The sequence below is a fragment of the Budorcas taxicolor genome, chromosome 22 (genome assembly GCF_023091745.1).
Source record: "Budorcas taxicolor isolate Tak-1 chromosome 22, Takin1.1, whole genome shotgun sequence".
In the NCBI taxonomy this organism is placed as follows: Eukaryota; Metazoa; Chordata; class Mammalia; order Artiodactyla; family Bovidae; genus Budorcas; species Budorcas taxicolor.
The window spans coordinates 7829553-7856413 of record NC_068931.1 but is presented as its reverse complement, the minus strand read 5'-3'; the positions used below and the strand labels follow the sequence as shown (position 1 = coordinate 7856413).

Sequence of the window (26861 nt, the reverse complement as noted above, 5' to 3'; positions counted from 1 at the left end):
TCCAGTATTCTTGCCTGGAGAATGCCATGAACAGAGCAAACTGGAGGGCTACAGTCCATGGCATCACAAAGAATCGGACGTGACTGAGCGCACATGCACACACACACACAGTACCACCAACTGCTTTGTTTACAGGAGTGATGACAGTGAACGCTCAACAAGGTTCCTTATGCAAGAACTCCATCAGATCAATTTAACAGGAGAGTTTCAGCGTTTCCTTCTCTCTGACACTAACTGGCCATTTTCATTATTCAATTCAATATCTTGTTCATCTACATAAATATGGTATGTACAAACAATGACTTCAGGCCAAAATTCCAGGATTGTGTGCTTTAGGACAGATGAATACATCAAGATGCAGGGCTTATAAAATAAACTGACTGACTGCTTGCTTTTTTTGTTTGTTTTTTTTTTTTTTTAATTCGGTGACTCGTAAAAGAAAGATGTGGGCAGAGGCAAATGTGAAGTAAAGCTGTGATGTGTGCTCCAGTCGCTCAGTCGTGTCTGACTCTTTGCGATCCCATGAACTGTAGCCCACCAGGTTTCTCTGTCCATGGGATTTTCCAGGCAAGAAGAAAGGAGTGGGTTGCTGTTTCCTCCTCCCAAAGTAAAGCTACAAGGACATAAGAGGGCCCCGACTGAACAGGTAACTTGTTTATGATGATGGAAACAGTATGTTTCATCTGGATACCCAGTTATCATCCAGGATTTTAATAACGACTAAACGGGCTAAAAACCATAGGTGGTCTATATTGGTAGAGGATACTGAACTTGCCACACCGGTGCTCTGAGACTCTAGTCCTGTGGTTCCAGCATATAAGCTATCGTGACATGATTTTCTCTGGAGGAAGAGATCATAAAAGGCAGATGTTCATCATATCAGGTCATGGAAACAGGCTTACTTGGGAGCCCGGCGAGGACCAGCTCAGACAGCCACCATGCCTATCATTTCAGGGTCTTTTCCAATGCCTACGACAGTCACATCTATTATAAATTCAGAAGAGTCTGTCAGAAAGTTCTGGATTAATAAATCCCTAAAAGATATATTTTGTCTACAACTTCAAACTCTTTTGAAATCCAAATAAGCTGGAAAAAAACAGAGTGAATTTTAGCAGAAACTAAGGTCAAATAAAGAAATGAAATTTATTCCTCTTCCTTAACAGTCTCATAGTCCAACTCAGGAGCACAGAGTCCAGAGTCAGTGAACTCTGCAAGCCATTAGAGGCAAGATTTAGAACCTAGAGCAGCTACTCCTCAACACTACCCGTGCTGACTCATACCTCACAAAAGAAAGATCAGGGAAGAGTCTCTTGGGTGTGGGCCCATGATTTCCTAGTGAAAACTTCTTCAATCTTCATTTACAAATCCCATCCTCCACCTCTATTGACTAGTAATTACACATCATTAACACAGAATTGGAAGGACTGATGCTGAAGCTGAAGCTTCAATACTTTGACCACCTCATGCAAAGAGCTGACTCACTGGAAAAGACTCTGATGCTGAAAAAGATTGAAGGCAGGAGGAGAAGGAGATGACAGAGGACGAGATGGTTGGATGGCATCACTGACTCGATGGACATGAGTTTGAGCAAGCTCTGGGAGTTGGTGATAGACAGGGAAGCCTAGTGTGCTGCAGTCCATGGGGTCCCAAAGAGTCAGACACAATTGAGCGACTGAACTGAACTGAATACAGAATATGCACAACAAGAAAAGTTTAAAAAGAAGATATACTTTTTGAAAGATATATATGTAAACAAAGCTCATGATAATTTTCTCCCCAAACATTCCAATGGATCTTCTGAGAGCTCAGGTTTCTTTTGATTAGCAATCACTAAATCTCAAATGTTAAGTGTTGATGAAGAAAACCAGAAGCAATCCAGCTAGAAAACTGGAAAAATGAAATGGACATAGTTCCTATTAGAACACACAGGAATATCGACATGCACAGTATGGGTGCATTACTTACTAAGCATACTCTGGAAAGATACTTTGACATCTCTAAGCAGAGGTATCATGATCCTCAATTCAAGTAATTTCTAATGTAAGGGTCTGGGTCATTGCAAATAGATGCAGTTACTCAATAACTTGAGGATATCACCTTTCCCGCTATAAAAGTTTGAGAAATTAAAGCTGCTTAATGGTTCAATGTCAGGGAATCATTTGAAGTTATATATTCATGAAGATGATGAGATCTGACCGAAACTCTAAAGGAAACGAGGTAACTGTGGTGAGAATGAGTAAATGGGTTAGGAAGAGGAGAGAGTAGGAAGGTGTGAGTGACTGTGGAGGTGGTGACAAGCACAGGCTGACATTCTCATCTGACCAACAACATCTTTTCGCTTCACCAGGCTACGTGTGCCCAGCCGAGTGGTAGGGGACCTGGGGCCCATCACCAAACTTGTACATGAGCTTGGATCCACATCGGTGCAGGGAAGGGGTTACCTTTTTCTAATTTATATGCCATTTGTAATTTGTCTATCAAACTGTGGGCTCCCATTTGTGGGCCAAAGACCCAGAATGTGACAGTGGCAGTTCATCTGAGAGCTCCCTCGCTGCTGCCCTGACTGTTGCAACCAGCTCTTAGCTAATTCCCTTTGTCTCCAGTGTCTCTTTCTTATTCTATACTATTTGATTGACACATCCTTAAATACTAACTTGTGCCACCTGCGATAAAACACTGAGAGTAACTTTCATTGCTCTTATACAACATCCAGAATTTCACCAAGCTATCATTCAATTGAGATTACCTCCTGTATTAACCCATAACTCAGAATCTCAGCACCAACCTAGTCATTTGATTGCAATCACCTACTCTGTCCATGGGGATTCTTCAGGCAAGAATACTGAAGTGGGTAGCCATTCCCTTATCTGGGGGATCTCCCCAACCCAGGGATCTAACCCGGGTCTCCTGCATCGCAGGCAGGTTCTTTACCATCTGAGCCATCAGCGAAGCCCAACACACACAACTCCTCCTTCCCCACACGTTCTGTGTAAGTCCCCAGATTCTGTTTTAACTCTTTCTTCTGCTCTGATCATCAAAGTCTTATTTGAAACTTAATGGTTCAGCTAAATACCCTCATTAGTGGGAAAAGATCGGAGAAGGATACTTCTTAGCAGAGTTAGAAACAGGTCTTCTCCAGAAACTTTCTGAGAGGACTACTCTCATGTCTTTGATCCTCCTTCTTTTTATTTTTTTCTATTTTATTTTATTTTTTTATTTGTTTATTTTTTATACTTTACAATATTGTATTGGTTTTGCCATACATCAACATGAATCTGCCACAGGTGTACACGTGTTCCTAAAATACCTGTAGTCAGAATGCTATTTAGTTAATATTAGAAGACCTCAAAAATCCTTCTGATGAAAGTTAAAATACTTTTCCCATGACTAGTGAAAATCCAGAGGATATTAAGGGTCCAAAATAATTTTGGTCATTGTAAGTATAGCTGCATTTTCCCCTGTTCCTGGCCCTTGGTCTAGACAGGTTTCAAATTCAGAAATCTCAGTCTGGATCCATTTTAGACTATTTACCAGGTCTTGAATACAAAGAAGGGGAAACAAACATTTCATTCAGCAGAGAAAATGCTTCTGCCACTTTCTGCCTCTGTTCAAAATAAGTCAAGGCCTGGATATACGATGTATCAGTTGACATTGTGTCATCTATTGGTGGCCTCTCAGTACCTGGTACTTGTCTGAAGAAGAATGCAAGTGGGCAAAATCAGGGGAAGAGGCATGTGTGCATGTGCGTGTGTGTAAAATACAAGAGTCATGAAAATCTCTTTGGATCCCATAAAAGAAGTTGATGGGAGCTCACAAAAGGATGCCCAGCAGTTTACAAAATCTGTGTCACCATCACCTTTCCCTTGACAGTTGAAATAAATTAGATCGCCTCCACATCTCATACCTGTCTCTCTGCTTTCATCCCTACATTGATTTTTGACCAAACAGCCTTAGGACTTGAAATAATCAAATCATATCAAAGAAACACAAGTGATCTATTTTTGCTTTCCATCTGATTATTTTTAACCTTCAATCTTTACTTATAGTTATTTTGAAAAGAAATTAAACCAAAATATTGAGTCAACAGCTATCATCTTCTTCAATTATAATGTTTTACTAATGGGCCCAGTTGATATTCTTTCAACCTGTCAATTGAATGTCAAAAATCCATTTTTCAAGTATTCAAAACACTTGAACCCTAACTATTCTGATCATTACATTCAGTCATTTTCAACACTGTCTGTGGCTTATTTACAGAGAAAATAAATAGCTTTGTGCAAGGAATTTAGCCATGTTTGGATAAAGTGAAAGACGTTTTTATTAATTATTTAGAGTTAAATAACTATACCTGCTAAGAATCCATTTTTCTCTAGGATTTCAGATGTTTATAATAACTTTTTCAACATATAAAGGGCAAGATCTTATTTCAGATGTGTTTGAAAATGGTTATGACATTTTCTGAATAGAACATTCTCTCACCTTGGGCTCTGAGAGATTTGTTGTTGTTGTGTTATTGTTTAGTCGTAGTCATGTTCAATTCTTTGCCACCCCATGGACTGTAGCCTGCCAGGCTCCTCTGTTCATGGGATTTTCCAGGCCAATGTACCGGAGTGAGTGGTCATTTCCTTCTTGAGGGGATCTTCCCCACCCAGGGACTGAACCTGCATCTCCTGCATTGGGAGGTGGGTTCTTTATAACTGAGACACCAGAGAAGCCTTAATGATTGCTTTTATTCTTTCTTTCTCTGGCCAGGTGTTAAAAACACTTCTATAATGCAAGAGTATTTCTTTAATGCAAGAAGTATTTTCTCTATATGTATGAAGGAATGGAGTCAACATTTAAAATGAAGAACCTCTGTTAATTTTTCTCCCCTGAATATTTCCTCCCTTCTCAACATTCTATTAACCCTCTAGTTCACTTGAGAACCAAAGAAAGCTTTGATGCCATCCAAGGTGATCAGATACTGACAACTGCTAACCTCTGGCCAAGAACATCCTTTGCACACACAGCTGCCAGGGCACAGCTGTGGAGGCTGCTGTACACACGAAACCTCCTCTTCTTCCCAAAGCAGGAAGGCGCTCTAGGCAGCAGCGTGAGCAGCGTGTATGCAGCGTGTATGCAGCGTGTATGCAGGAAGGCGCTCTAGGCAGCAGCGTGAGCAGCGTGTATGCAGGGCAGCCACATCCTAGGAAGCCTCGGTTCAAAAGTCTACACACAGGCCGAAGCACATGAGGTGGCTGGAAGCACATGAAGGTAATGGAGAAAGGGATATGGGTGGATGGAGAGAAGGAAGGAAAGAGGAAAGGAGGGAAGGAAAGCAGAAAGGAAGGAGAAGAGGGAGGAAAGTAGAGAGTGAAAATACCGTGAAATAAAATTTCTGTCATCAGTAAATATACATTATTTTCTCTGACAGGTTCCTCTTGCCCAGAGGCAGAAGGGGGAGCCTGAGATGGCCTTCCTCCCACTAGGTTATAACTCAGGCCTCTGGACTGACTTCTACACAGGTCCGTACAGGGCTCTCTGTATTTGCACTTCAGCAGGTGCACTTTTTCTTACTCTCACACAGGTTTTAGGGCTTCATTAGGACACAGCAGACAAATGACTAATACTAAATAAGCACTGGGCCTTGAGCCGGCTCAGGTGAGAAGCCCTGAAGGTCAGTTTCAAAGCTCCAAGGACAGTCTGTTCCTGCTCCCAGGTCTGAAAACAAGTGAGGGAGCCAAAGATCTGATCTGGCAAAGGAGCAAGCATGTTACCACACATGTATTACGTTCTACTCAATGCTGATTCAGCAGACGCCAATCGAACAACTTCCTGTCATTGCTGAGGAGCCACGAAGATGGTAAAACCCAGTCACCACCGTCAGCAAGTTTGAACAGAATTGAAAAGTTAGAAATTATATAGCTGAGGGGATTCCCTGGTGGCTCAGTTGTAGAGTCCGCCCGCCAATGCAGGAGACACAGGTTCGATGCCTAGTCCAGAAGGATCCAGCATGCCAAGGAGCAACTAAGCCTGGGCGCCGCAGCCATTGAGCTGTGCTCTAGAACCCAGGAGCCACAACCACTGAAGCCCCCGCGCCCTGGAGCCCGTGTTCCACACTAGAGGAGCCCTCAAGATGAGAAGCCGGCGCGCCACAGCTAGAAACGCTTGCTGCCACTCGAGGGAAGCCTGTGCAGCAACAAAGACCCAGCACAACCAGAAATAAATTGATTAAATTAATTAAAAAAAATTTTAAGACCTTTTTAAAAAAAGAAATTATATAGTCAATACGTATTGGGTGTTGATACCACATATTTTTCAGATGCACTGAATTTTTAAAAAGTTTTTGGAAAGTGACAGATCCAAAAAAATCTGAGATTGACGGATCAGCAAGATAAAGAATAACATTCAGTAACTGACAACTTACCAAGGGTAAGGTGAAGTCGCTCAGTCGTGTCCAACTCTTTGCGACCCCATGGACTGTAACCTACTAGGCTTCTCCGTCCATGGGATTCTCCAGGCAAGAATACTGGAGTGGACTGTCATTTCCTTCTCCAGGGGATCTTCCCAACCCAGGGATCGAACCCGGGTCTCCCGCATTGGAGGCAGATGCTTTAACCTCTGAGCCGCCACGGAAGCCCAACTTACCAAATTCAATCATTAAAGGTATTTTGTATAAGAAAGTCATGAGAAAGACAAAAGAAACTGACCCACAGCACCAGGCTTTCCCCATTTTTGACATGTGGAGATAGGCGCCCCCCACTCACCGTCGGTTACGGTCAATCTTATCACAAAGGTTTCTTTTTCCCCAGTGCTGGCTTTGAAGCCACAGCGGTAGAGTCCTGAATCAGAGCCTATAACATTAGGTATGGTGACAAAGGCCTTTTTCATGTCTTTGTTGCAGTTGCTCAGTATCTGTCTTGGGTACTTGGATGTGTAACTTCTTCCTTGGGACACGTTGCAGCTTATTAAGAGGTCAATCTGCTGGGGCTGGATCTTTTCCCATGACACTTCTTCCAACAGAAGGTTCTCTCGAGGCTCGCATGTGAGTGTGACGTTTTTTCCAGGTTCTGAGACCATCTGGCTATTTGGTGGCCCAGCATCCTCAAAATTGTCTGAAAAGAACAAGCAAGTGATTACATTTTGGTCCTCAAGTTCTTGGATATGAAGGTGGAGATATCCAGAAAGCTCTATGAAAATGATGACTAATGATGTTATTTAACATAGTCTCACTGAGTGTAAATGATACCTTTACAACGCATTTTTTATAAGAAAAGGATTTCTGAAAGAGGCCGGAACACAAATAGAAAAGAGGATGTGGTTGTTCACACATATTCAACATTTCCTTGGTTAACCATATAATAGGAACATAACTGAACCCCCTGGAGTTTTTCTTGGTAGTGACCATATCAAAAGGCTCAGTTTCACAAGACCGTTCTTTGGTGATGCTAGGCTGGTGACTCAAACACTTTGAGTGTTTGAGTATCAAATATACAGATTGTAACCTTACTGACCAAGACTTTAATGGTCATTAAAGAGAGTGCAAATCATTTTCACAGAATATATACATAAACTCATCTTTCAGATATACAGGTTGTCTCATGCATAGATAGAGCAATAACCCACATGTGATATGAATTCCTGGAAACCAAGAAAGCTCTCTACTACTTTCCCACCTCCCTATCACCATAGCTGGCATACCCAGCACACAGTGCTCAGGAAATCATTACCAACTATCTATGTCAGTAGTTCTTATAGTGTGGTCTGAGGACCCTAGGGAGTTCCTGCTCTGAGACCTGCAATAACAAACTCATTTTCACAGTTATATTAAGATTTAACTTACCTTCTTAAATCTTATTATACAAAAATATATATATTTTTGAAATACCAAGCTGAATGATTCATAAGCTGGAATCAAGATTGCCAGGAGAATTATCAATATGGCATTTCACATGATATACTCTGCATAGAAGTTATTTAAAAGTAAATCATAGAGCCTCTTGATGAGGGTGAAAGAGGAAAGTGAAAAAGCTGGCTTAAAACTCAAAATTCAAAAAACTAAGATCATGGTATTTGGTCCCATCACTTCATGGCAAATAGAAGGGGGAGATGTCGAAGCATGGACAGATTTTATTTTCTTGTGCTCCAAAATTACTGCAGATGGTGACTGCAACCATGAAATTAAAAGACACTTGCTTCTTCTAAGGAAAACTATGACAAACATAGACAATGTATTAAGAAGCAGACACGTCACTTTGCCAACAAAGATCCATCTAGTCTAAGCTATGACTTTTCCAGTAGTCATGTAAGGATGTGAGAGTTGGACCATAAAGAAGGCTGAGCACTGAGGAATTGATGCTTCCAATTTGTGGTGCTAGATAAGATTCTTGAGACTCCCTTGGACTATAGGGAAATCAAGCTTATCAATCCTAAAGGAAATCAACCCTGAGTATTCATTGGAAGGATTGATACTGAAGCTAAAGCTCCAAAACTCTGCCCACCTGATGCAAAGAACTGACTCATTGGGGAAAATCCCTGATGCCTGTAAAGACTGAAGGCAGGAGGAGAAGGGGGCAACAGAGGATGAGATGGTTGGACAGTATCACTGACTCAATGGACATGAGTTTGAGCAGATACCAGGAGATAGTGAAGGACAGGGAATCCTGGCATGCTGCAGTCCATGAGGTCTCAAAGAGTTGGACACAACTAAGTGACTGAACAACAACAACAATTTGTAAATTCTTGTCTTTTCAGTTTTATACCATTTTAATATCTAATATAGTAAATATTGATAGTTATAAGCTGTATTAACAAAAGACTCTTTGGAGTCCCTGATAATTTTAAGAGAATAAAGGGAACAAATAATTCTAAAATTTATATGGAACCACAGAGCCAAAACAATCTTGGAAAAGAACAAAGCTGGAGGCATCACACTTAATGATTTCAAACTATTCTATAAAGCTACAGTAATTAAGAATGTGATACATAAAGACATAAATACAGACATATTTCTAAAGAAGACATACACACGGCCAACAGACACATGAAAAGATGCTCAACATCAACAACCATCAGGGAAATGCAAATCAAAACCACAATGACATAGCTTCTTACACTTGCCAGAATGGCTATTATAAAACAGACAAGAAATAATCAGTATTGGTGAGGATGAAGACAAACGGAAGTCCTTGTGCACCGTTGGTGGGAACATAATAAATTGGTATGACCTGTGGAAATAGTACAGAGGTTCCTCAAAAAATTAAAAATGTAACTATAACATGATTCAGCAACCTCACTTTTGGGTATTTATCCAAAGAAAAATGAAAGCACTTATTTGAAAAAAATACATGCACCCCTAAATTCACTGCAGCATTATTTACAAGAGCCAAGATTATGGAAACAACTAAAGTGCCCATCAACAGATGAATGGATAAAGAAGATGATGTATATACACACAATGGAATATACTCAGCCATAAAAAGAATAATGAAATCTTGCTCTTTGCAACATCATGGATAGACCTAGAAGGTATCATGCTAAGTGAAATAAGTTAGAGAAAGATAAATACTATATGAAAAACAAATGAACAAACAAACCAGAAGCAAACTTATAGATACAGAGAACAAACTGGCAGTTGCTAGTGGGGAAGAAGATGGGGGATTAGGTGAAACAGAGGAAAGGGATTAAGAGGCACCAAATTCCAGTTATAAAATAAACAAACAACAGGTATGTAATGTACAGCATGGAGACTATAGTGCAAGTGAAGTCGCTCAGTCGTGTCCGACTCTTTGCAACCCCATGGACTGTAGCCTATCAGGCTCCTCTGTCTATGGGGTTTTCCAGGCAATAGTACTGGAGTGGATTGCCATTTCCTTCTCCAGCGGATCTTCTGGACCCAGGGATGGAACCCAGGACTCCCACATTGTAGACAGACGCTTTACCGTCTGAGCCACCATGGAGACTATAGATAATAATATTGTACTGGGAATTCCCTGGAAATCCAGGAGCTAGGACTGGACTCAGCAGTTTCAGTGCTGTGGGCCTAGGTTTAATCCCTGGTTGTGAACAAAGATCTGCAAGCCACTCAGGGCAGCCAAGTAATAATAATATTGTACTAACTTTGTATGGTGACAGATGAATAAGACTTGCTGGGTGATCAGTTCGTAATGAACATAAATGTTAAACCACTGTGTTGTACACTTGAAACTAATATTACATGCAAAATATACTTCCAATAAAGAAAAAAAGAGTAGAGATGAGAGGACAGAAAAGGAGAAAGGACACCACTCTTGAAAAAACAATTTGTTACAAAATACAATAAGACATGCCATCTGTGTTAAACTACAATACTCTGTCTATGCAGGTCTCATGTCTGCCGAAAACCAGCTTCCTCCTCAGCGAGTGGATCCATGTGACAAGATGCTGTTGGAAAGAGAAACCACAGCCCTGCAGTTTACAATCCGCAGCCATACAACAATTCCCAGAGGTAACACTCCAGACAGAAAACACTTCCTCTCCAAGCAAGACGACCTGACACCAGGGGAAAAAAAGAAAGGGAGAACATGCATGAGAAGAAAATAAAAGCTTAAAGGAAACAAAGGAGAACTGAAATTCAGACAGGGGGAGGAAGGTATGAGAAAAGAGAAGGAAACGTGGGGCAGTATAAATAAAAGGCTCCACCAGAGAGGGGGCCCTGTGCTGGGAGAAATGAAAGAACAGAAACACAATTTTAACAAAAAAGAGCAACAAAAACTTTCTGCGAGCCGTGCTGGACCCTGGGAAGTAAGAGGCCCACGTGCTCTTGCCGCGGTTCAGCTGTCTGTCGTCAGGGCCAAAGCCTGTGTTTGTTTCGCTTTGCTTTCCTCTGTGGGTCTCACTCAGGGTCTCAGGTGGACAGACCCCTCAGGGAGCAGGCAAAGGGAGGTTTTCACAGCACAGGCCCTGTGTAAGGACCTGACCCACCTGTCACTAGACACAAACTGGACTGAAGGCCAAGGCCCCCATCGCAGAGGCAGGTGACTCTGCAGCACAGACTCGCCCCCATTGACCTCTGCCGATGAACCAAACAGCTGCCTGGTGTCCCGTGAGAATCCAGACCCCGAGGAGGGCTGCAGAGCCTGTCTTGCCCGCAGGCTTGCTGGAGCTCAGGCCACCTGGTCCCTCTGCTCAGCACATGTAAAGTGACATGGAACGACCCTGAAAGCAACAAGCAGGGAGACCCCACAAGCCCGAGACGACCTGGCAGCTGGACGTGCTTGGAACTGGAAAGGGAATCTGGAGGGATCAAAATGACATCATTAAAAGGGAAGGAAGAGTTTGATTAAAAATAGAAACAAAAAATTATAAAAACTGTTAATTTTATATGTATTTTAGTTACATATTGATCTGTAGTGCACAGGTAGAATAGTCTGTGTTGTTTTGAAAGACTAGTTTTTAGAAGAGTTTATGGTTCACAACAAAATTGAGAGGAAGATACTTCCCTGCCTTTGTATGTGTGTGTGTGTGTGTGTGTACACACACACAGCCTCCCTCATTATCAACATCACACAGAGAATTATAACATCTTTTGCCAAGGCTGAACCCACAATGACACATGATAATCACACAAAATCCATCATTTACCTTAGAGTTAACTCTTGGTGTTGCACATTCTACGGTTTGGACAAATGTGTAAAGACATGTATCCAAAATTACCATGCCATGTAGAGTTTCCCTGTTCTAAAACCCTCCATGTGCTTCTAATAACCCCTCAGTCCTGGAAACCACTGAGCTTTTTAGGGCCTCAGAGTTTTAACTTTTCTAGAGTGTCATACACTTGGAATCTTACATCTGTAGTCTTTTCCCAGGGCTTTTCTTATGGCTCAAATGGTAAAGAATCTGCCCACAGTGCAAGAGACCTGGGTTCCATCCCAGGGTTGGGAAGATCCCCTGGGGAAGGAAATGGCAGCCCACTCCAGTATTCTTTCCTGGAGAATCCCATTGACAGAGGAGCCTGGCAGGCTACAGTCCATGGGGCAGCAAAGAGTCAGGCACAACTGAGCGACTAACGCTTTCACTTTTCTTTCACTTAGTAATATCGATTGAAGTTTCCCCTGTGTCTTTGCATGGTTTGATAGCTCATTTCTTTTTAGTACTAAACAATATTTCATCATCAGGATGTACCACAGTGCCATTCACCTACTGAAGGACATCTTAGTTTATTCTAAGTTTGGGAACTCAGGAATAAAGCTGCTATAAACAACCGTGCACAGGTTTTCACGTGGATATAAGCTTTCAGTTCCTTTGGGCAAACATCAAGAAGCAAGACTGTTGGACTGAATGGCAAGAGTACGTTTAGTTGTATAAGGACTGACCGTCTTCCACAGTGGCTGCACCATTTTGCATGGAAACCAGCAATGAATGAGAATTTCTGAGTGAATGAGCTCCACTTTCTGGCCAGCATTGGGTATGCTCAGTGTTCTGGCTTTTGGCCATTCTAATAGGTTTGTCGATGTGTTGCTTTCATATGATTTTTTTTTTTTATTCTAGAATAACATGATGAAATCCTCTGCACTTTGTATGTGTTTTCCCTGGCAGGGTAATGGATCATTTCTAAAAATTACTTCAGTGCTTCACTGCTGTTTCCAAGCACCATTCAGTCCCTGGGCACCACCCACGTTCCTGGGTGCCACTGGTCATCGCACCACTGCCTGCCCACCTATCACATGCCAGCCACTCACCATCCTCCCCCACAGTCCTCACTGGTTCTGCCTGCAATGTGAGCAGCTCTGCCACAAAAGTCACCAATCTCACAAAACCCTGAGTTTTGTTTCACTTCAAACTTCCTAAACCCAGACCTTCATTTACCATTCTATCTTTAGGACCTAGAACAGTGCTTGGCATAGAGTAAAACTCAACTGATAGTTTTCTAACAACAACAACAACAAAATTTGCAGTTTCACTTGGCAGACAATATGTAATGTGTATCAGTTGATAATATTAAGAAATGTGCTTAGTATCACATTTAGAATGCCTAAATGAATTAATAGGGCTTCCCAGATTGCTCAGTGGTAAAGAATCTGCCAGCCAATGCAGGAGACGAAGGTGTGATCCCTGGGTGGAGAAGATCCCCTGGAGAAGGAAATCGCACCCCACTCCAGTATTCTTGCCTTGATAATCCGATGGATAGAGGATCCTGGCGGGCTACAGTCCATGGCGTGATGAGTTGGGCACAACTTAGCAACTAAACAACAACAACAAAATGAATTAATGTTTCCCAGCAACCATTATCCATGTTGACAAATTCACAACAAAGGCACTAGAGTCGCCACAACGCCACCCTGGAAGTAGTATCCTTGCCCAAATGATCAAACCTGACTGTGATCAAGCCTCTTAATCTAAGAACCAATTTGCAGAACTACTAAGGGCAGAGAGACATGCCACGTGACACCCTGGCCAACACTCCAGGGGAAGACGGGAAACAGAGAACTCCTCGGCACTGAGCAAGGTCTCCCCCGGCCCTGAAAGCCTGCTTTGCACACTGACCCTTTGCTTCCCCATCCGTTCCGAATTCTGCAGGGCATCCGCTGCTCCAGACTCCGCCTGCTCAGTTCTGACATGAGCTTCAGCACAGGGGCACCAGGCCCCACGCTGCTCAAGTCACCCACACTCTTGATCCTCAGAACTGAACGCTCACCCTCCTGGAAATGACTTGGCTTCGCTGACCCCACACCTTCCTGCTTTCCCCTTCTCCTTCCTCACCTGCCCTGGTCTCCTTCCCTCTTTCTTTACTGGTGTTTTAAAACATCATTGTCCTCCCAGGATTCCACTGCTCTCCCCTCTGCACTCACCATCCCTGGGTCATCCCACCCACCCTCCCAAGAAAGGCCATATCCGTAACCCCTGGTCAGTCAGACCTCTCCCCAGGGCAGAGCCTGAGACAACACCTTCTCCTGCTGAGGTTTCCAACAGGCTAAAAATTCAACAGCCAGAATGGCCTGAAGCTTTCCGCAAGAGCACCGCATTTTTAAAATATTTTATTTTTAATTGGAAGATAATTGCTATACAATGTGGTATTGGTTTCTGCCTTACACTTATGTGTAGGACCTATGGATCAGCCATAGGTATACACGTGTCCTCTCCCTTTGGAACCTCCCTCCCACCTCCCTCCCCATCCTACCCCTCTAGGTTGTCACAGAGCACCAGGCTGAGCTCCCTGTGTCATACAGAAGAGCGCCGCCTTTACACCAGCTAGAAGCCTTTACACTTCACCAGAAGTGAGCAGAGCAGAAGCCTTGTGTACTCCCAACTGCACCGCAACTATGTATGTGCTCAGTTGAGAACTTCTCTAAAACCTCGCCAATAGAAAGTGTCCCCTACAAACGCAAGATAAAATGTTGACTGCATGGGACTGTGGAAGTATTCTTAAGTGACCTGAGATAGAATTCTCAAAAATAAGCAAGCAGGGACTTGTGGGCCAGTGACTGAGGTTCCATGCTTCCAATGCAGGAGGTACAGGTTTGATCCCTGGTCAGGGAACTAAGATTTCACATGCCATGCAGTGAGGTCAAACTAAATTTTTTAATTATCAAATTTTTAAAAAGAAAAACAAGCAATCACTAACAGAACACATCTTAAAAGTCGTCAGCACAGGAAAATTTTAAATTCTGTGTATACATAGGGTGATGATTTTACAGTATGTACAAATATCAAATCATTATGCTGCACATCTGAAGCTAACATAATGCTATATGCCAACTGTATCTCAATAGTTAACTAATTAAAGCAGTGTAAAAGGCAAGAAAAAGAAACAGAATCTCAAGGACTCCCCTGGTGGTCCAGTTGTTAAGAATCCAGGCTTCCAGTGCAGGGAGCATAGGTTTGATTCCCGGTCGGGGAACTATGATCCCACATGGCATGCAGTGTGGTCAAAAAAATTGAAAATAAAGAAATAAATAGGGGTGGTTCTAACATGGCAGAGGAATAGGACAGGGAGACCACTTTCTCCCCCACAAATTCATCAAAAGAACATTTAAATGCTGAGTAAATTCCACAAAACAACTTCTGAATGCCAACAGAGGACATCAGGCACCCAGAAAAGCAGCCCATTGTCTTTGAAAGGAGGTAGGAAAAAACATAAAAGATAAAAAGAGAGACAAAAGAGGTAGGGATGGAGCTCTGTCCCGGGAAGGGAGTCTTAAAAAAGAGAGAAGTTTCCAAACACCAGGAAACAATCTCACTGCCGAGTCTGTGGCGAGCCTTGGAACCACAGAGGGCAACATAACCGGGAGGAGAAGTAAGTAACCAATTAAAACCCACAGATTATGTGCCCAACAGTAACCCCCCAGCGGAGAAGCAGTGCAGACGTCCGCACTCACCACTAGCAAGCGGGGGCTGGAGAGGGAGGCGCGGGCTGCATTGTTTAGAGTAAGGACCGGGCCTGAATGCCCCGAGGGCAGTCTGAGGGAACTAACAGGGTCGCGAACCAGACTGTGGGATAGCTACCGTGTGAAAAGCCCTAACCTAAGACACCGCCAGGCCCACTCACAGAACAAAGGACTGAGCAGAGCTAGCCCGACCCATCCCCCTGCCTGGTAACAGGCAGTCGAGGGCAGCCAGAGCCAGAAGGGAGCAATCACGGCCCCAGAGAGGCATTATCTACCAAACTGCAAGCAGGCTTCATTGCTAACCAAGACTTCTTGGGATTCTGGACGGTCAACATCTGCCTGAGAAGATGTGCCAGTTGTACACCCAGAAAATCAAGCAGCGTGGATGGGGGAGGTGATAAGTCTCAGCAACTGTGCTCACCAAACACCTGGTTACCTGAGCTGCTCGGACTTGGGAAGGTCACAAACAGCAGGCCCAACCGAGTCTGCACCTCTGAGGACTACCCGAATTCCTGAACCTGAGCGGCTTAGACCTGGGAAGTGCATGCAACCCAGGGCCGGCCTCAGACAGTTCCCAGCAGAGCAACCTAGAGCCTAAGCAGTGTAGACAGGGAAAGCACACACTCCTTGAGCTGGGGCAAACCCAGTGTAGCCAAGACACTGCAAGCACGTGCCAGTATTATTCATTTGCAGCATCCCTCCCTCCCCACAGCACGACTGAACAAGTGAACCTAAAAATGTGTCCACCACCACCCCCTTGTGTCAGGGTAGAAATTAGACACTGAAGAAACCAGCAAACAGAAGAAGCTAAAACAGAGGGAACCTCCTTGGAAGTGACAGGTGCAATAGATTAAAAACCTGTAGTTAGTACCGATTGCATAGGAAGGGGCCTATAGTCCTTGAGAAATATAAGCCAGATGAAGGAACTATCCGAAAATGAACTGACCCCACACTGCCCACAAGAACACCAGAGAAAGTCCTAGATATATTTTTACTATTTGTATGATCATTCTTTCATTTTTTTAAATTTTTTTTAATTTTTAAGTCCTCTATTACTCCTTTAATTTTCATTTTTATAACCTAATATTACTTTGCAAAAAAAATGAGAGACCCTATTTTTTAAAGCAAACTTCATATATATATATTTTATAATTCTTGTGACTTTGTTTTCTTTTTTTTTCTTTAATATTGTATTTTTGAAAATCCAACCTCTACTCTAGATTTTTAATCTTTGCTTTTTGGTATTTGTTATCAATTTTGTTCCTTTAAGAACCCAATCTTATTACCCATTTTTACTTGGGAGCGAGATCACTGGCCTGATTGCTCTCTCCCCCTTTGGATTCTCCTTTTTCTCCACCAGGTAACCTCCATCTCCTCCCTCCCCCTTCTCTTCTCTACCCAACTCTGTGAATCTCTTTATGTGTTCCGCACTGTGGAGAACACTTAGGGAACTGATTACTGGCTGGATCTGTCTCTCTCCTCAAAAGGAAAGAGGAGAGAGGAGGAAAGAGGAAAGAGGAAGATAAAGGATTCCCCCCTTTATCCTCCTGGCCACGCTCTGTCTCCTTCCTCCCTCTTCTCTTCTCTGTATAACTCTGTGAACATCTCTCAGCAGTCCAGACTGTGGAGAGCACACAGGGAAGTGATTACTGGCTAGCTTGCTCTCTCCCCTTTTGATTCCCCCTCTTCTCCTCCTAGTCACATCTATAACCCTCCTCCCTCTTCTCTTCTCCATGTAACCCTGCGTACCTCTCCGGGTGTCCCTCACTGTGGAGAAACTTTTCATCATTAACCTAGATGTTTTATCATCGGTGCTGTATAGATGGAGAAGTCTCGAAGCTACTGTAAAAATAAGACTGAAAACCACAAGTAGGAGGCTTAAGTCCAAATTCTGAGAACACCAGAGAACTCCTGACTCCAGGGAACATTAATCGACAGGAGTTCATTAAACGCCTCCATACCTACACTGAAACCAAGCACCACCCAAAGGCCAACAAGTTCCAGAGCAAGACATACCATGCAAATTCTCCAGCAACACAGGAACACAGCCCTGAGCTTCAACATACAACATACAGGCTGCCCAAAGTCACTCCAAACCCATTGACATCTCATAACTCATTACTGGACACTTCATTGCACTCCAGAAAGAAGAAATCCAGCTCCACCCACCATAACACTGACACAAGCTTCCCTAACCAGGAAACCTTGACAAGCCACCCATAGAAGAACCCCACCCACAGTGAGGAAACTCCACAATAAAGAGAACTCCACAAACTGCCAGAATACAGAAAGGCCACCCCAAACACAGCCCAATATAAACAAGATGAAGAGACAGAGGAATACCCAGCAGGTAAAGGAATAGGATAAATGCCCACCAAACCAAACAAAAGAGGAACAGATAGGGAATCTACCTGATAAAGAATTATAACTAATGATAGTGAAAATGATCCAAAATCTTGAAAACAAAATGGAATCACAGATAAACAGCCTGGAGACAAGGATTGAGAAGATGTAAGAAAGGTTTAACAAGGACCTTGAAGAAATAAAAAAGAGTCAATATATAATGAATAATGCAATAAATGAGATCAAAAACACTCTAGAGGGAACCAATAGAGAATAATGGAGGCAGAAGATGGATTAATGAAGTAGAAGATAGAATGGTAGAAATAAATGAATCAGAGAGGAAAAAAGAAAATGATTTAAAAGAAATGAGGACAATTTCACAGACCTCTGGCACAATGTTAAATGCCCCAACATTCGAATCATAGGAGTCCCAGAAGAAGAAGACAAAAAGAAAGACCATGAGAAAATACTTGAGGAGATAATAGTTGAAAAATTCCCTAAAATGGGGAAGGAAATAATCACCCAAGTCCAAGAAACCCAGAGAGTCCCAAACAGGATAAACCCAAGGCGAAACACCCCAAGACACATATTAATCAAATTAACAAAGATCAAACAGAAAGAACAAATATTAAAAGCAGCAAGGGAAAAACAACATATAATACACAAGGGGATTCCCATAAGGATAACAGCTGATCTTTCAATAGAAACTCTTCAGGCCACAAAGGAATGGCAGGACATACTTAAAGTGATGAAAGAAAATAACCTAGAGCCAAGATTACTGTACCCAGCAAGGATCTCATTCAAATATGAAGGAGAAATTGAAAGCTTTATAGACAAGCAAAAGCTGAGAGAATTCAGTACCACCAAACCAGCTCTCCAACAAATGCTAAAGGATCTTCTCTAGACAGGAAACACAAAAAGGGTGTATAACCTCAAACCCAAAACAATAAAGTAAATGGCAATGGGATCATACTTATCAATAATTACCTTAAATGTAAATGGATTAAATGCCCCAACCAAAAGACAAAGACTGGCTGAATGGATACAAAAATAAGACCACTATATATGTTGTCTACAAGAGACCCACCTCGAAACAAGGGCTGCATACAGACTGAAAATGAAGGGCTGGAAAAAGATATCCCATGCAAATAGAGACCAAAAGAAAGCAGGAGTAGCAATACTCATACCAGATTAAAAAAATAGACTTTAAAACAAAGGCTGTGAAAAAAGACAAAGAAGGCCACTACATAATGATCAAAGGATCAATCCAAGAAGAAGATATAACAATTATAAATATATATGCACCCAACATAGGAGCACCGCACTATGTAAGACAAATGCTAACAAGTATGAAAGGGGAAATTAACAATAACACAATAATAGTGGGAGACTTTAATACCCCACTCACACCTATGGACAGATCAACTAAACAGAAAATTAACAAGGAAACACAAATTTTAATGATACAATAGACCAGTTAGACCTAACTGATATCTATAGGACATTTCACCCCAAAACAATGAATTTCACCTTTTTCTCAAGCGCACGTGGAACCTTCTCCAGGATAGATCACATCCTGGGCCATAAATCTAGCCTTGGTAAATTCAAAAAAATTCAAATCATTCCAAGCATCTTTTCTGACCACAATACAGTAAGATTAGATCTCAATTACAGGAGAAAACCTATTAAAAATTCCAACATATGGAGGCTGAACAACACACTGCTGAATAACCAACAAGTCACAGAAGAAATCAAAAAAGAACTCAAATTATGCATAGAAATGAATGAAAGTGAAAACACAACAACCCAAAACCTGTGGGACACTGTAAAAGCAGTGCTAACAGGAAGGTTTGTAGCAATACAGGCATAACTCAAGAAACAAGAAAAAAGTCAAATAAATAACTTAACTCTACACCTAAAGCAACTAGAAAAGGAAGAAATGAAGAACCAGTAGAAGGAAAGACATCTTAAAAATTAGGGCAGAAATAAATGCAAAAGAAACAGAAGAGACCATAGCAAAACTCAACAAAGCCAAAAGCTGGTTCTTTGAGAGGATAAATAAAACTGACAAACCATTAGCCAGACTCATCAAGAAACAAAGGGAGAAAAATCAAATCGATAAAATTAGAAATGAAAATGGAGAGATCACAACAGACAACACAGAAATACGGAGGATCATAAGAGATTACTATCAGCAATTATATGCCAATAAAATGGACAACGTGGAAGAAATGGACAAATTCTTAGAAAAGTACAACTTTCCCAAACTGAACCATGAAGAAATAGAAAATCTTAACAGACCCATCACAAGCACGGAAATTGAAGCTGTAATCAGAAATCTTCCAGCAAACAAAAGCCCAGGTCCAGATGGCTTCACAGCTGAATTCTACCAAAAATTTAGAGAAGAGCTAACACCTATCCTACTCAAACTCTTCCAGAAAATTGCAGAAGACAGTAAATTTCCAAACTCATTCTATGAGGCCACCATCACCCTAATCCCAAAACCTAACAAAGATGCCACAAGAAAAGAAAACTACAGGGCGATATCACTGATGAACATAGATGCAAAAATCCTCAACAAAATTCTAGCAATCAGAATCTAACAACACATTAAAAAGATCATACACCATGACCAAGTGGGCTTTATCCCAGGGATACAAGGATTCTTCAAAATCCACAAATCAATCAATGTAATACACCACATCAAAAAAATTGAAAAACAAAAGCCATATGATTATCTCAATAGATGCAGAGAAAGCCTTTGACTAAATTCAACATCCATTTATGATCAAAACTCTCCAGAAAGCAGGAACAGAAAGAACATACCTCAACATAATAAAAGTTATATATGACAAACCCACAGCAAACATTATCCTCAATGGTGAAAAATTGAAAGCATTTCCCCTAAAGTCAGGAACAAGACAAGGGTGCCCACTTTCACCGCTACTATTCAACATAGTTTTGGAAGTTTGGGCCATAGCAAAAAAAGAAATGAAAGGAATCCAAATTGGAAAAGAAGAAGTAAAACTCTCACTGTTTGCAGATGACATGATGCTCTACATAGAAAACCCTAAAGACTCCACCAGAAAATTATTAGAGCTAATCAATGAATATAGTAAAGTTGCAGGATATAAAATCAACACACAGAAATCCCTTGCATTCCTATACACTAATAATGAGAAAATAGAAAGAGAAATTAAGGAAACAATTCCATTCACCATTGCAACGAAAAGAATAAAATACTTAGGAATATATCTACCTAAAGAAACTAAAGACCTATATATAGAAAACTATAAAACACTGATGAAAGAAATCAAAGAGGACACTAATAGATGGAGAAATATACCATGTTCATGGATCAGAAAATCAATATAGTGAAAATAAGTATACTACCCAAAGCAATCTATAGATTCAATGCACTCCCTATCAAGCTACCAATGGTATTTTTCACAGAGTGAGAACAAATAATTTCACAATTTGTATGGAAATACAAAAAACTTCGAATGGCCAAAGCAATCTTGAGAAAGAAGAATGGAACTGGAGGAATCAACTTGCCTGACTTCAGACTCTACTACAAAGCCACAGTCATCAAGACAGTATGGTACTGGCACAAAGACAGAAATATAGATCAATGGAACAAAATAGAAAGCCCAGAGATAAATCCACGCACCTATGGACACCTTATCTTTGACAAAGGAGGCAAGAATATACAATGGAGAAAAGACAATCTCTTTAACAAGTGGTGCTGGGAAAACTGGTCAACCACTTGTAAAAGAATGAAACTAGAACACTTTTTAACACCATACACAAAAATAAACTCAGAATGGATTAAAGATCTAAATGTAAGACCAGAAACTATAAAACTCCTAGAGGAGAACATAGGCAAAACACTCTCAGACATAAATCACAGCAGGATCCTCTATGACCCACCTCCCAAAATATTGGAAATAAAAGCAAAAATAAACAAATGGGACCTAATTAAAATTAAAAGCTTCTGCACAACAAAGGAAACTATAAGCAAGGTGAAAAGACAGCCTTCTGAATGGGAGAAAATAATAGCAAATGAAGCAACTGACAAAGGATTAATCTCAAAAATATATAAGCAACTCCTGCAGCTCAATTCCAGAAAAATAAATGACCCAATCAAAAAAATGGGCCAAAGAACTAAACAGGCATTTCTCCAAAGAAGACATACAGATGGCTAACAAACACATGAAAAGATGCTCAACATCACTCATTTTCAGAGAAATGCAAATCAAACCCACAATGAGGTACCATTTCACGCCAGTCAGAATGGCTGCTATCCAAAAGCCTACAAGCAATAAATACTGGAGAGTGTGTGGAGAAAAGGGAACCCTCTTACACTGTTGGTGGGAATGCAAACTAGTATAGCCACTATGGAAAACAGTGTGGAGATTCCTTAAAAAACTGGAAATAGAACTGCCATACAACCCAGCAATCCCACTGCTGGGCATACACACCGAGGAAACCAGAATTGAGGAGACACGTGTACCCCAGTGTTCATCGCAGCACTGTTTATAATAGCCAGGACATGGAAGCAGCCTAGATGTCCATCAGCAGAGGAATGGATAAGAAAGCTGTGGTACATATACACAATGGAGTATTACTCAGCCATAAAAAAGAATACATTTGAATCAGTTCTAATAAGGTGGATGAAACTTGAGCCTATTATACAGAGTGAAGTAAGCCAGAAAGAAAAACACCAATACAGTATACTAAAGGCAATGGCACCCCACTCCAGCATTTTTGCCTGGAAAATCCCATGGACAGAGGAGCCTGGAAGGCTGCAGTCCATGGGGGTCGCTAAGAGTCAGATACAACTGAGCGACTTCACTTTCCCTTTTCACTTTCATACATTGGAGAAGGAAATGGCAACCCACTCCAGTGTTCTTGCCTGGAGAATCCCAGGGACGGGGGTGCCTGGTGGGCTGCCGTCTATGGGGTCACACAGAGTTGGACACGACTGAAGTGACTTAGCAGCAGCAACGCATATATATGGAATTTAGAAAGATGGTAACCATAACCCTGTATGTGAGATGGTAAAAGAGACACAGATGTATAGAACAGTCTTTCGGACTCTGTGGGAGAGGGAGTGGGTGGGATGATTTGGGAGAACGGCATTGAAACATGTATATTATCATATGTGAAACAAATCGCCAGTCCAGGTTTGATGCATGATACAGGATGCTCGGGGCTGATGCACTGGGATGACCCAGAGGGATAGTATGGGGTGGGAGGTGGGAGGGAGTTCAGGATGGGGAACACGTATACACCCGTGGTAGCTTCATGTTGATGTACGGCAAAACTAATATAATATTGTAAAGTAATTAGCCTCCAATTAAAATAAATAAATTTATATCAAAAAAGAAAATTAAAAAGAGCTTCCTTTAAAAAAAAAAAAGAAATAGAAACCCAAATTCCTGATCAGGCAGTAAGGTTCAGAAAGGGGAGCAGTGGCCACTGAGGGGCTCCCAGGGTGGGTGGGTGGGAGGCAGAAGAGGCAGCAGGTGGGAGGAAGAGCTCAGACCCAAAGGGTGAACTGGCCACTGCGTGGTCTTCGGTGACTTTGCCTCCCGCCAGCTCTGCCTGGTCAGACATGGAGCCACGCTGAACCAAGAGTCCAGCAGCTTCAAGCTGAACAGAACTAGAGCACCCTCAGGAAGCCGTATGGACCATATGCTCTGACCACCCGCAAACTCTTGAGGTGTCATCGTTTCAAATGTAGAAAGCACTGCAAGAGTAACAGAATTCCTCCAAAAACCTGGACTTCTCCCAGGTGATGTCTGGGGTGTTGTGGGTTGAATTGTGTGGCCCCCAAAATCCCTGTGCTAAAGTCCTACCCCCCAGCACCTCAGAATATGACCTTGTTTGGAAACACGGTGGTCGCAGGGGCATCAGGTAAGGTGAGATTGAGCTGAAGGACGGTGGTCCTGATCCAGCAGGACAGGTATCCTTGTAAACGAGGGAACTCGGGACACAGACAGGCACACAGAGAGACTGTCTGTGATGATGCAGGCAGAGATCAGGGTGATGCGTCCACAAGCCCAGGAATGCCAAGAATGCCCAAAGAGCACAGAAGCTGGCAGACATGACGCAACAGCCCCTCCTTGAAGCCTTCAGTTCAGTTCAATCGCTCAGTTGTGTTCGACTCTTTGCGACCCCATGAATCGCAGCACGCCAGGCCTCCCTGTCCATCACCAACTCCCGGAGTTCACTCAGACTCACGTCCATTGAGTCAGTGATGCCATCCAGCCATCTCACCCTCTGTCGTCCCCTTCTCCTCCTGCCTCCAATCCCTCCCAACATCAAAGTCTTTTCCAATGAGTCAACTCTTCGCGTGAGGTGGCCAAAGTACTGCAGTTTCACTTGGGAGGAACCAAACCTTTGACACCTTGATTTTGGATGCCCAGCCTCCAGGGCCATGAGATAATACACTTCTGTGGTTTAAGCCACCCAGCCTGCTATCTTGTTCCAGCAGCCCCAGCAGACTAATGGGAGGCAGGCAGTGAGGACTTCAGTGGCTGAATTTCAGTACAATCTGGATCTCACCAGGACTGATCAAAAGCAGCAAGACCACCCGGTTAGGGAAATCAGGGGTCTTCACAAAAATCCTCTCCCCATGTCCTTCATTTAAAGTGCAGATAAGAGGTAAGGGAACCAAACAAGATAAAAATAAGCTAAAAGACTGCTTGACAGAAACAGGCAGATAAATCTGGAAGAATGAGAGCTGCGTCAAGAGATAAAAACACCAGCCACAAAGCCCTCAGGGAGGCAGGACTAGCGCGGTCATTTGTTCAAATGTAGGACGTAACCAGAATCAGGCAGTCATGTCCTGGGTGGTAAGTCAGAGATTCGGCCCCAAAATTACATAGTAAGACAAAGTTTGCCTCATGTCCAAAATGTGATGCCCCTGTCTGAGCATCAAACAGTAAAAGGCTTGCAACTCAGGCTGCCCAGACTTGTGATTAAAACCCTCTGTGATTCAAAGCTGCTGCTGCAGCCCCAACACCCCCAGCCTGATCCCAGGCAGCCCCCAGCAGCTTCATGGAGCTCTTAGATGCTATGTGAAGGGTGACCAGGCCTTCTTACACAGCAAACTTTCCTCATGGTTTTTTGTTTGTTTGTTTGTTTTGGGGGGGGGGGGGCTTTGTTTTAAGTACAGGCTTCCTTCGTAGCTCAGTCAGTAAAATCTGCCTGCAATGCTGGAGACCTGACCTTGATTTCTGGGTCAGCAAGACCCCCTGCAGAAGGAAATGGCAACCCACTCCAGTATTCTTGCCTGGAAAATCTCGTGGACAGAGAAGCCAGGCAAGCTACAGTCCATGAGGTCGCAAGAGTCGGACATGACTTGGCAACTAAACCACCACCACAGTTGATTTGCAATGTTTGTTAGTTTCAGGAGTACAGCAAAGTGAATCAGTTATACATTTATCAATTATACATACATATCAGCTATACACATAAAATGAATGTGTGTGCTTGTTGCATCTGACTCTTTACAACTCCATGGACAGCAACCCGCCAGGCTCCTCTGTCTAAGGGATTTTTCAGCCAAGAATACTAGAATGGGTTGCCATTTCCTTCTTCAGGAGATCTTCCTGATTCAGGGATCGAACCTGAGACTCCTGTGTCTCCTGCACTGACAGGTGGATTCTCTACCACTGAGCCACTGGAAAGCCCTTAGTTATACATAGATACATATATATTTCACTATTTTTTAATGCTCTTTTCCCATATAGACCATTACAGGGTATTGAGTAGAGTTCCCTGTGCTATACAGAGACTCCTTATTAGTTACCTATTTTATATATAGTCACCCACTCCAGTGTTCTTGCCTGGAGAATCCCAGGGATGGTGGAGCCTGGTGGGCTGCCGTCTGTGGGGTCACACAGAGTCAGACACAACTGAAGTGACTTAGCAGCAGCAGTGTGTATATGTCAATCCAAATCTCCCAATTAACCCTCATGGGTTTTAATTGATGAAAGAACACATTGCAATCTCTCAGTCATGGTACAATGAAAATGATGCTTTTTATTTAAGTCAATACCATAAGGTTTGTTGAAATAGTTTAACTTTGGGGCATACACTGCAATTTCTCCCAACTAGGAAAAGAAATGACCCACAGGATATAAGAATTTTAAATAGTCTAGTTCTAAGGTCTTGTAAAACCAAAAATGACAATAGTGCCCAGGAACATTGGCTTATTTTCTGCTAAAATGTTAGCAACTGCCCCCGACCCCAGATTTGGAAATTTAATGTAGAGTTTCTACATGGCAGAGTTTTCCAGAAAAAGAATCAAAAGATTAACACCAACTCTAATCATACCCTTCCATGCCGGTGTGCTAATTCGCTTCAGTCATGTCTGACTCTTTCTGACCCCACAGACTGTAGCCTGCCAGGCTCTGCTGTCCATGGAGTTGCCCAGAGAGGAATCCTGGTGTGGGTTGCCATGCCCTCCTCCAGGGAATCTTCCCGATCCAGGGATCGAACCTGCGTCTCTTACATCTCCCGCATTGGTAGGCGAATTCTTTACCACTAATGCCACCGGAGACTATTCTGTGTTAGTGAATTGTCTAGACTACATTAAAACATTTGGTCTCAGATACTTTAAACATTTCTAACATATTTTAAAGCAAAATAACAAACCTTGGGTGAGTCCTTATCATACGCCAGCATTAGACGCATGACGAGTGCCAACTCAGACTGACAATCGAGGTGAGTCTCCCAGATGGCGAGTAGCACAGAATGGGTGGGGTTCACGGAGTCACCCTCAGCCAGGGCTGGGGCTCCAGCCCTCATCTCCGGGAAGAGATCACACGTTATACCCTGAGTTCTCCTCTCCACCCTGCAAGAGGGCTGAGTTGCACAAAGGCAAAATAGGCTCCCAAGAGGTCCTTGCTTCTAAAAATCTTATTTTATGATGCCTTAAGTCCTATAATTAGAAATCAATTTCTTTACTTGTCCTTGTTAAAATGCACGTAACAACCTCTGCTCTTGGCAGGCACTCACACATTAGTGTGAAATAGTCCATTAGATTGCTCTCTGCGTGGAAGGAAAGGAGGCAGGCTCCCACGGGCAAGTGGCCTGGAGCAGACCGGCTCCGGCAGAGGACACAGAAGAACCAGGAGTCAGGCCCTCACCGGCCACGAGGCC

General features: G+C 42.6%; 1 protein-coding gene across 1 annotated transcript in view; it reads right to left on the bottom strand.

Annotated features, from left to right (window-relative positions):
• CD226 (CD226 molecule) overlaps positions 1 to 26861 on the bottom strand; it is an 84096-nt gene that overhangs the window by 22805 nt on the left and 34430 nt on the right. Inside the window, exon 3 of the mRNA XM_052660591.1 lies at positions 6747 to 7094. Within this exon, the coding sequence (XP_052516551.1) occupies positions 6747 to 7094 (348 nt within the window). The remainder of the gene's footprint in view (positions 1 to 6746; positions 7095 to 26861) is intronic.